Genomic DNA, 11,500 nt, shown 5'->3' with positions numbered 1-11,500 from the left:
ACACTTTGCGTGCATGGGAGTGTTGACGTCACTGCGTAGGTTAAGGCTCAACCAATCAGGCTTCAGCATGAGGTGTGGCGCTTTGGAGTAACACAAACCGAAGGGGTTGGGTTCGAGTCATGAACTTAAATACCTACTTCACATCTGTCGGATAGGGTAAGAGCACATTTTGTTCTGTTGTGTCCCCTTCTCTACAGACGGACTTTTATAAAGTATTCTTCGGTGTACCTGGAATGTTTATGTTATATAAGTGTAGCAATTTCTATCGACGGCTTGTGGGTGTAACCCAGAGCTAGCTACATTAGACTGAATGTTGATGCTTTATCTTCACCACTGACTTGAGTTTTAAACTGTAAGTCTGTTTAAACATTTTTAATTCACACCATGTCTTCGTATGCTACTGCTGTTGCTTATATCATGTTGGCTAACTGCGTTCGGTACCTGGTTTGTAATTAGCTTAGAGAAGCTAATTATGTCAACAAACAACTTTTAAAGCTCAGAGTTGAGACGAGTCTTCTGATCTGTTTGGGTCACAGATTTTTTTTTTTTTAATTTCCGGATGGTTGTTAGGTACATTTCGTTCACATCAGGGTCACTCTGTGAAAGTCTGATGTAGCAGAAACGACTAAAATGCTCCAGGTTTAAACAGAAATAACCAGTCGTAGACAGACATGGGTGGCTTCAGAAGCTGCAGATATATTAAAATCAGTAAATTGGAGCGGGTTATTTGAAGAGTCACGGTCAGGACTCGGTTTTCCTGGCCAGCAGCAGTCATAACTATCAGAGGAACAAATGCCAGTACTCAGTTATTTTTAACTCTCCGTGCACCAGTTCTGACCTATACTTGCAGTGGTCTGCAGAGCTGCTACTCTCTGCTACTCAAACTAATACTGCTCCTCTATTGCAAATTTTTACATTTTATTACAAAAAGGCATATTGTAGTTTTTAATGACAACACAAGGCTTCCTCCTTCTACTGGTAAACCCGAGTTACAGTTCCAAACTGCTATTTGTGTTATATAGCTTCTCCTTTTAATGCAATGACAAAGTGTCAGCGACCAAAGTTTCCTCCAGTTGTATAAAGCATAGAGATCCACAGGTTGCCCCGCCGCTACTCTACTACACTTTTCACTACTTTAGGAAAAATACACATTCAACTGTTTTCTAAAATATTCCATATGCTTAAAATGCAGAGTCATGGCGGAGAACCGAAATGAATGAAGCCTTCTTGTAAAGATAACCATCTGTCTCTGAGTGTATTTAAGATTAAAGCACTCTTTATTATCCAACATAGGTTACAGAAATGGATAACTAAGCTGTATTTTCATTCAAAATAAATAGATCAATCAGTTAAGTTTCACCAAAAACATCCTCTGACTGCGTACATAAGATCTTTGTCCTTTCCTGTATATCACATTTGTCATATGACACTTAAGATTTTCCTCAAGATAGATTTGAACAGGGAAGTGCTTTAATCCCCATTATATTTTTTTACACATAGGAGTGCCAGTGACCAGGAAAAATAAAATTAGTTAATCAACAACCTTTTCAAGCCATGAATTTGATTTTATCTGTCTGCAGCAGGGTTTGGGTTTAACAGTTGATGTGAAGCAAAGATTGGTAAGCATATAAGTACCTGTAGTAGTGAACAAATTGACTATTTTCCATTGCAGATCAACAGATCAAACCAAAACGTAAACTATAAGTTGATATTGGCCATAAAAATCCTCGTCTCTCGATATAATAATTTGGTCTTCAGTGTGTTGGAGATTTTGGGATTTCAGATTCAGAATGACTCAACCTTATGAGAATAAATCTACTTGTTTGCATAGTGTTTGCTTAATGGTGCGAACAGAGAACGCTCTGTTCACCACGCGTACATCTGAGCTCTTAATGTGCTTCTTCTTCTTCAGGTGTGTGCACATCGGTGGTGCTTTGATTACCGGTGCTGCATGGTCAGCCATGCCTGTTACATCCCAACTACTCAGGGGTTTGCCCCGTGCCAAGGCCTTTGCCTCCAGTCTGTTACCATGCCAACACCACCAGTCCCACCTCTGTTCCCTGCCTGCACTTAGAGGCCCGTCCCAAACATGGCAGCCACACCCGGCAGGAAGGTGCTACCAGACGTCCTCGGCGCTTCACAACTACATCCTGACGCCCCCACAGGTCAACTCCATCCTGAAAGCCAACGAGTACAGCTTCAAGGTTGGTGGGGGTGGGGAGTTCCTGATTCATTATTTATTTATTTACATTCTCATCCTGTTGTTTGTTTTCGCCATCCGGTTGCAGGTACCAGAGTTCGACGGTAAAAATGTGTCATCTGTGATGGGTTTTGAAAGCAACCAGCTTCCGGCCAACGCTCCCATCGAGGACCGGCGGAGCGCGGCGACTTGCCTGCAGACACGAGGAATGCTCCTGGGCGTGTTTGATGGACACGCCGGCTGCGCCTGCGCTCAGGTGATCTGTTCACTCTACAGAGGTTTTAATTCATTTCTTTGGGGTTTTTTTAGGCATTGGTCAAACAGTAATATTTTTAGGCATAGAGAAAACATCTAGACACTTTCCAAGACTTTTTTTTTTATTCTTTATCAGCAGCACTGTATGTTATCATAATATCATTTTTTTCTCTGCAGGCGCTGAGTGAGAGGCTGTTTTACTACATAGCGGTCTCACTGCTCCCCCATGACACTCTGTGTGAGCTGGAGGCTTCAGTGGAGGCCGGCCGAGCGCTCAGTCCCATCCTGCAGTGGCACAAACACCCCAATGACTACTTCACCCGGGAGGCCCAGAGTCTCTACTTCAACAGCCTGAGAACCTACTGGCAGGAGCTAATTGACCTAACCAGGTGAGAAACATACAGTGTAGCAATACTGTATTAAATAAAAGTGTTTTATCCTGGTCACAACAGCATTTTTAAATAAGACATGCCCACAAGAATAATCATATTTCCACATTTGATCATAATGCAAGAAGAAACTTCAGTTCATTTAATTTGGGAGTATATTGGATAGACCAATAAAAATCTGAGAAGTGTGGAGTGCATTTGTATTTATCCCTCCCTCCCGGAGCTTCAGTTTCCAGGTGTTAACGAGGTTTGGGTCAGTATGAGAAATTCATCACAGTATCTGGACAAAAATTTATCACATGAACTAAAACATCTAGTTGTTTTCACTCAAAACATCTTCCCAATTAAGTTGAAGCTTTTCAACCATGTAGTTGCGTCTCTTTATAGTAGAAAATCATCAAAAGTGTAATTTAGTTCACTAATTGATTAAATTCTGTTCAATTTCTGTTTCAAATTTTCCATTGAAGTTTTCTTGCTTGACCTGTTGGGGTCCAACAGACCTGATTTGACATCATCCTTATGGATGATGTCAAATCAGCAGAAATATTATATGAGCCATAATATAACATTTAAAAATCCAGTTTTCTTTTTAATATTTAATATTTTTGAAAATGTCCAATGCATGTTAATTTATCATTTGGTCTTTCTCATCAGTGATTGTTGTCATGTGAAATATTTCAAACAGGACTTTCTGGTTTCTTATTTTACTCTTTGTGATCTCAACACACCCTCAGCATCACTGACTAATCCGTTATTGTTTGACCTGGACAACTTTGGTTGTCGTTCCTCTTTTTCAGACAATCTGTCTTCATATTTCTCTCATTCTTTAGCCCCGGCGACGCTCCAGACACCCGAGAGGCCTTACTGAACGCCTTCAAGAGGCTGGACAACGACATTTCTCTGGAAGCTCAGGTGAGAAACAGTCTGTGGTTTTGATACGAATATGTTTCTTTTTACAGGAACAAACTTGGATGCGTTCCTCCCAGCAACAACCTGAGCTGACCCATTTAGTGTTCTGCTGTTTAAGATGTCCATGAGTCGCGATAGAGTCGAGTTGCAGGTCATGTCATTTATCTGGACTGTAAAATCTGAGGAATGTTTCCATCAGTAAGAGATCTTGAAGACATTCGTCAGTCCAGGCCGCCAATGTTAGGAATGAGAACATCCGGATTTAAACTTTGGTAGACCAGAAATGAGCTCTGATGTCACTTTGTCTCCATGTGATATAAACTTGCTAAGGTGCTTACCATCTGTGTGTGGTTTCTCTCTGACAGGTTGGAGACGCAAGTGCGTTTCTGCACTACTGGGTTCTGAGAGTGGCATTTTCTGGAGCTACAGCCTGCGTGGCGCACATCGATGGACCAGATCTGTATGGAGAATAAATGTCCAGCAGCACATTGTGGTTCCAGTTGCTGTTTTTATGAAGCTAATATCTAAACCCCTGCCCTCCCCCATTTTTATCTTCAAAGCTACATAGCCAACGCCGGGGATGCCCGGGCCGTGTTGGGGGTGCAGGAGGAGGATGGCTCATTCAGTGCTCACACACTGTCCAACGACCACAGCGCCCAGAACGACAGCGAGGTCGCTCGGATACGAAGCGAGCATCCTCACTCTGAGAGGAAGACCGTTATTCGTCAGGTAGTGATTTTAACCAATCTGCCCGTAGTTAAAAAACTAAAAAAAAGTCAGTCTGAACTTCTGCCTCTCTCCGTCTCCCTCTGCATCAGGACCGGCTGCTGGGCCTGCTCATGCCGTTCCGCGCCTTCGGGGACGTGAAGTTCAAGTGGAGCATCGAACTGCAGAAGCGCGTTCTTGAGTCTGGACCCGATCAGCTCCATGAGAACGAGCACACCAAGTTCATCCCTCCCAACTACCACACGCCGCCCTACCTGACCGCCGAACCGGAGATCACGTACCACAGGCTGCGGCCACAGGACCGCTTTCTGGTGAGAGAGGAACGCCGACAAATGCTGCTCATTTAATTTATTCATGCAACAACTTAGTAGCTTCATGCATTTCTTTATTTATGCTTTTATGTGTCCATTATTAAGTTAATTTAGTTATTCAATCGTTCATTCATGTATTATTTCGTTCGTTCTGTCGCATGAATGAAGCGTTCGTTAAATGTATGAGAGAATATCAGTCGTTGCCATAGCTGCAGTTTTAATAGTCTTATTTAATTCAGTTGGATAATAACATTTTTCTGTGCAGGAAGGTAGGCTTCCTCTCCTAAATGATTTTATTTATTTACCTATTGGGCTGAAAGAATTAATTGTTTCAGCAGGACTCAATTATTGAAACACTCGTCAGCTACCTTAGTAATTGATGCATCGTTAGTTGAAGTATACAGACTCTAAAGGTCGTGTGCCAATTTCTTCTATACAATTAATCAATTAATAGCCACAAGTTGTCATAAAGTTCTTGTTGTGCAGCGATATTCTGCTTAGTGTTCCCTTTAAAATAATATCCAATTGTCTCATTTTCCCGCCATCTTGTCAAACTACTGAATAAATCAGAAATGTTGGCACTGATTCAGAGATCCTTGACATTTACTAAAATGAAAGAAAACCACGCCGGGGTCTTTTGTCTCGTCTTTTAGACGGTAGATACTGCAGTGACTAATGGCGACTTCACCTCCCATGTCTAAGAGCTAATTAGTTCTCAGGTTTGATGAATAGGTTCTTTATTCTGATGTTTTTACTATTATTTTCATCAAATATGCCATGTCTGTCCTCCAAAACACGTTTGTAAATCTTTTTTTTCCCGATTGAAAGGGTGGTCTTTTTTGCTCTCTTTACATAAAAAGGTTGAGTGTAAATTTTAGAAAGCTCTTTCTAAGAGTCTGGGTTCATTAATGTTTTATATGTTGCAGATTTTCTTTCAATTTAACTGATTTGTAAAGAACATTTCAAACTATTTTTGTGAAAAGTAAAAAAGATTTTTTCACTATTAGATGAAACTAGCCTAGTAAAAAGAGGCCAGATCCTTGATCTCTTTTCCTACAGAGTCTGGACTCTGAAGTTTTACATTTTACCCAGTCACTAATGGTTGTCCGTCACGTGTGTAATGTGCCAGTTTGATGGTATGAAGTTTACTAAAGAGAGAAGTGCTGAGTCAATGTTAATGTTAATTACATATTTGAAAGTGAGGCCAACACAGACCGAACGGCTTCGTTCACTAAAACTAAAGGCAGGCTCCAATTCTAAAACGGCGCAGAAAATTGACATCATTGTTCACAGTTTCTACTCTCTGATTGGCCTGGTAGGAAAACTACGACAGGGAATCCAAGTAAGCGGGAGAAAGCCTAGACTGTGCTGCGAACGAGATTTGAATCGAGCAGGAACAAATGGAGGTTGAGAGATTAAAGTTTGCTCTTTACTTGAGATCAAGATGTTTCTGAGCATGGCCCTCCTCTGTCTGCAGGTGATCGGCTCAGACGGCCTCTGGGAGACGCTCCATCGGCAGGAAGTGATCCGCATCGTCGGCGAGTATTTGACTGGGGTTCACCAGCGCCAGCCGCTTAAAGTGGGAGGCTACAAAGTCACTCTGGGACAGATGCAGGGTCTGCTCGAGGAGCGGAAGGCCCGCATGTCCTCCGCGTTCGAGGACCAGAACTCGGCGACGCACCTGATGCGGCACGCGGTGGGAAACAACGAGTTTGGCACGGTGGACCACGAGCGGCTGTCCAAGATGCTGTCGCTGCCCGAGGAGCTGGCTCGCATGTACCGCGATGACATCACCATCATCGTCACTCAGTTCAACCCTCACGTGATCGGCGCGCAGAGACAGGAGGACGAGTCTCACTGACTGTGTGCCACAGATTTAAAAACCAAGCACACCAAATGGACTCTGTTCAGCTATTTTTAACTCTATTCATGGAATATTAATGCAGCAGCACAAAAGTTTAGTTTTTTATGGTTTTAAAAGGTCATCAGATTGGCTTAGTGTTTTTTTTGTTTTTTCTTTTTATGCTGTCAGTCTTGTTGAGCAGCTGTTGCCATGCACAGCAGTCACTGTTAATGGTGCCGCATGCTTTCATCCTCAAATTTAAGCAAGAAGAGCTTAAAGAGCTTCGTGTCCGCTGAAAAGCGAAGCGGTTCTGGTTAGCAAGCCCGACTCTGAACCAGGCATGAGATCCTCTGGGAAAATACTTCCATATTATCATGGTATTAATACACACATTTAATGTTTCACACGATTTATTACAGATGCCCTTTTCCTATTAGATTCCAGTTTTCTTTGAGGTCTGAGCAGTCTAGCAACAGCAACTATTTTCACTGCTAAAATCTTGTAACTTTAACTATAATGTTAATATTACCTTAAATATTTATTTATGGTTTTGAACTCTAGTTTTCTAGTGTTCTTTGGGCCAAACGGGACACATTTTTGCATTTCTTCTCTTTATAAAGTGCAACGAGCTAAAATTAACTGGTTAATTAGTGGTGCTGGAAGACTTTAACAGCTTCCCAGCTGTAGTTTTAAAAATTAATGCTTAGTAGCTTTCTTTCAGCCATCTGACCAGCATTAGCAGCAACAGGTGGAGGAAGGGCAGCACTCTGTTAAACTTGGACACTCCAGACACTTCATGTGAATCACTTTAAGAAAACTTTAAACCAGATGAAGGGTGTGAGTGTTGAACTTCTAAATCATTGGTTGATCTTGATGCTGCTAGCTGGTCCATGCTAGCTTGACTGTTTTTTTTTTTTTGCTTCAGATCATTGTCACTGTCTTGTTCACTATTGAATGGAGTGAATTTTTTTTTTGTTACAAAGACTGTCAATCTGTGCAACTTGTTTAAAGGAAGTTAAATTATCTCTCTGGGTTTTGGATTTTCAGTCCCGCAAGGAGGATGATTTGGCTCTTTTGAGCTTTATGTTAAATCTGATGGGTCACAGGCTGAACATTACAACCTAAAAGTTCCACAAAAATAATTAAGTAGTCTTACATTTTAAGGTCACAAATTATTTACATAGCCTGAAAATAGTAAAGTGGGTAATTACGTTCGTTTTGCTTTGACCTCAAATCCGTAGCTGCACCTTCTTTTTTTTTTGTCTTGCCTCCTGCTTGTTTGCTTGGAGATGCACTAATGAAGGAGTTGTTCCCCTGTGTGAGCTAAGAGCGTTTGGCTGAAGTGACAGAGTGTGTTGTGAAACTGTAAGCAGATGCAGTCACTGAGCTTCTTTTCTAAACACAGGGGTCAAGAATCTACATTATTTTTTTCCTGACAGGTCATTACCCGTTTGTGTTGCTCCTGGATTGCTTTATTCTTCCCTTTGGAGGTAAAGCAGAACCTTTTTTCTTTTACCATGATTACCTATGTGTACAAAAAGACTATATAACCAAGACGCGTTTTAAAATCAGGCTGTTTCAACATCAAATATTTATTCTGCCTCGGCAGTATGTTACACATCTTCTCTGTTGTATGTATAAATTGTAACTTATGGGGGTTTGAGTTTTGTATGTGAAAATAAAATGCTAAACAGAAAGCTTCCTGTGAAGTTTTATTTATTTATTTTCAAGTGCGCTGCAGGACAACCAGCCAACTAAACCTCTGAAGGCTATTGCATTTCAGGATAAACAGTTTGTAAGTTCACTGCTCATAAACTCTTAACTTTCTTGGCTTATTTAGAGAGATGCAGTATTATTTTTACCTCAAGATGGCGCTGCAGCACCAAACAACAGCAGAAAACTCAATTTTGTAGAAATAAAACTCAGATTTAGTCGGTTTCATACAAAGTGCAACAGTTCCTAAATATTTTGTGACTTTATGAACCAGGATAAAGGACAACAGTTCAGATTGTCGAATAATGTGAAATATCTGGTACTATTTTACCAAATGGTATTTGGTATTTAGGAGCAAAAATCATTCTAAACCTGCTCTGATAATCTGTAAAGGAGAGCCTAACCCGGTAGACCTTAAAACTTTTTTGGAAACATCAAAAAAGGGAAAATTAGCCACTATTTTATCTACAATATCATTAGAAACTATGCAAGGAAATTTTGCTGTATGAAAATAATTTATTTGAAAGAATTACAATAATATAGTAACAAATAGGACATTTTTTTTCAGTTACAGTCCAATCAGATCTGATTTAAATGTTCTGTCCCTGTAAGTGTTTAATATTCATCTAAATAAAAATCAAAATATTTGACTCTGCCATGTTTTGTTACTGATATTTATAATTTCTCAGTAATTTCCTTACAGTTTACATAAAAATATAATTATTCAGACTGTTTGAATAGTTTTTCCCTTTATCACTTCCTTCAGCTTGATATTAGAAGCTCTTTTATGTTGCTTCCATGTTGAAAAAAACTATATATAAAATAAGACTGACTGGTAGAGATTGGTTAATACAACAATTGCTTTAAGTGTAACTCAGTGCCGCTCATAAACGTCACACAAGTTTTCTATTCTTCCCGTTATTAATCATCATTGCATCGACATGCATGATACAGAGTTGCTGTGTTTAGATGACATTCAGTTTAGTTTACTGGAAATAAACACCTCCACATTGTCATTTTTCAGCCCCCAGCTCTGCAGAAGCTCTGACGTTACAGCGGGGATATTTTGTGAAAAAACGTCCTGAGTGACGCTTTTTAATGCGCTTCTTACGTCTTTAGAAAAAAGATGTAGGGTCTGTAGTAAAAGGAATAAACCAATCCATGTAATTAAATGACTCACCTAAGAGCAGAGTTAGAATCAGAGTTGTCCAATTCATCACCAGGCTGAATGATTCCATTGAATTGACTTGAACTTTAAAACCTAATGTTACCGAAGCGCATTAAATAAAGTTTTGAAGTGACACATCTTAGTTTTAAAAACGTGTGGAACAAAAGAACATGAAAGCCCCTCAAACATATTCTCATACTCTTTTATTTGAGTCAGTTTAGAGGTGGGTGATTTAAAGTTTTATCAGGATAACTTGTGGTAAAATGATAACGATAAAAGTGACGATAAAAACTATTTATTGAATCAAAAATTCTTATGAAAAGATATTTATCGAAATAAATGATAAACGATGCGATAAATTTCCACCCCCAGATCAAACATACATTAGCTAAGGGTCAGAAAACTGAAATGATTGCTATGCTAACGACTGTGATGCTAATAGTGTATTCCACACTTAAGCGTTTCAGATTGATTAATGTTACCATGAAGCAAAATGTGTTTTCAAATGATGACCTATGTGAACGGATTAATATTTTCTCCATGTTTTGTTTATATATTTTGAAAAATTACCAGCTTTGACAAGTAATTGGAAACAGCTGGAAATCAACGAAGCTTCATTTACTAGTTTGTTAGTTTTTATTTAACAATTTTAGGATGGTACACCAAGCCTGGACACAATGCAATACCAGGATGATGCGTGGAGAGCACAGAGCAAGCCCTTCGTATATCTTCTTGTTCCAAAAATCAATTTAATATATGGTCCCCGATTAAGAGACCATCAGATATTAAAGTGATAAGAACAGAGACTATGATCTGAGTCAAAAGGCCGAGAAACGATGCCACGAAACCGGGGAGGAAACCGGGTCTTTCTGGCCGATCTCAGTTTGACTCACGGTTCACAAATTTTAATATTATTTTAAAGCTACAACAGAAACAGAGACGTTGTTAATTTTATTTTATGGTGCTTTAATATTGGTATGTTGCGGGGAAATTAAACTACATCGTTACTGATATGTGGTTTACGTAACTACGCTTTCGTCCAACAGGAAGCAGAGAAGCGAATGTGACTCCCAATGACTTTTTTTCACATAAAACTATTATCTTCGTGGCTAAAATATTCCTGTTAAGATGTAGTTAGTTAAATAGACTTTACCGATGGAGCTACATTAATGCGTGTTCGCTGTAGCTGGATTGTTTGCTTTACTGCAAGCTTACTGTTAACAAAATTGCAATTTATAACCTGCAACACAGTCCTGTTAAGCCGTAATCTAAGCAGCTAAGAAATGAAAAATAAGTTATAAAAGCTAAGATCAACAGAGTTTCTATATTTGGACAAACGAACCTCTCTGGTGGTGACTAAACGGCTGAAGGACAATATTTCTGCATGTCTGTGAAGAGTGTGGGTGAGATCTGATGGGAAGAGGCGGTTCATCCATCAGGTCGTTTACTCTGTCTTTCATCCACTTCCACGCTTCCACCTTTCAACTTCTCCACGCACCTCTGTTGTGGAAAACAGCGTTGCTCATGATACAGATACAGATGGACTGCAGACATAAACAGCGGGGTCGTGGCTCCGTCCTTTGGCTTCTGGTTCCCACAGCAAGCCAGTTCACCGACTCACACACGTGACACACGGCTGGGAGTGGGCGCATGTTCCTGGGAACACATGCGGGCCCCCCCCCCCCGTCTCAGCCCTCACTTGCATGTGTGCTTGGGGGGCCTCTTTGTGCTGCGTAAAAAGCCCACAATCATGCCATCTTCCTTTCAGCACAGCTGACAATCTGCGGCCCCGTCTCCCACTGTCAAAGAGATGACTCAGAGCATCACTCTGCGAGGCTGCGCCGCGGCCCCGGATGCTTAGCGACAGACTGGCAACCAGAAGGAGGAGGGGATGCAGCAACACCAAACGCAGAGTAAAATCTACGACGAAGAAGTAACAGAGGAGACGTGTAAATCAAGAGTGGATGTTGGTTATGTCACCACCCC

The 11,500-nt window shown here is 40.5% G+C and overlaps 1 protein-coding gene and 1 non-coding gene across 3 annotated transcripts; one reads left to right on the top strand and one right to left on the bottom strand.

Annotated features, from left to right (window-relative positions):
• The first annotated feature begins 45 nt into the window (after window positions 1-45).
• On the top strand, window positions 46-8,330 carry pdp1 (pyruvate dehydrogenase phosphatase catalytic subunit 1). Of its 2 annotated transcripts, none has more exons than XM_008432641.3 (9): window positions 46-156; window positions 1,913-2,204; window positions 2,289-2,456; window positions 2,633-2,844; window positions 3,675-3,756; window positions 4,119-4,213; window positions 4,314-4,482; window positions 4,572-4,790; window positions 6,268-8,330. In XM_008432641.3, the coding sequence occupies exons 2-9, from the start codon at window positions 1,962-1,964 to the stop codon at window positions 6,649-6,651; spliced, it is 1,572 nt and encodes a 523-aa protein (XP_008430863.1). In that variant the 5' UTR covers window positions 46-156; window positions 1,913-1,961; the 3' UTR covers window positions 6,652-8,330. The 2 variants fall into 2 exon arrangements, with proteins under 2 accessions (XP_008430863.1, XP_008430864.1); XM_008432642.3 differs by lacking the exon at window positions 46-156 and adding an exon at window positions 163-352.
• Window positions 8,331-10,166: 1,836 nt separating this feature from the next.
• Window positions 10,167-10,352, bottom strand: LOC145547784 (U2 spliceosomal RNA). The gene has a single exon (XR_014084100.1). It is a non-coding gene; the product is annotated as a U2 spliceosomal RNA (small nuclear RNA).
• Window positions 10,353-11,500: the final 1,148 nt, after the last annotated feature.

Source organism: Poecilia reticulata, chromosome 16, assembly GCF_904066995.2.
Source record: "Poecilia reticulata chromosome 16, P_reticulata-male-v2, whole genome shotgun sequence".
In the NCBI taxonomy this organism is placed as follows: domain Eukaryota; kingdom Metazoa; phylum Chordata; class Actinopteri; order Cyprinodontiformes; family Poeciliidae; genus Poecilia; species Poecilia reticulata.
This window is presented reverse-complemented; position numbering and strand designations above follow the sequence as displayed.

Coding starts and splice junctions, on each gene's coding strand:
- pdp1 (XM_008432641.3), top strand. CDS start 1,962: ATGCCTGTTACATCCCAACTACTCAGGGGTTTGCCCCGTGCCAAGGCC. Junction 4,214..4,313: donor CACATCGATGGACCAGATCT/GTATGGAGAATA, acceptor TTATCTTCAAAG/CTACATAGCCAACGCCGGGG. Junction 4,483..4,571: donor GGAAGACCGTTATTCGTCAG/GTAGTGATTTTA, acceptor CCTCTGCATCAG/GACCGGCTGCTGGGCCTGCT.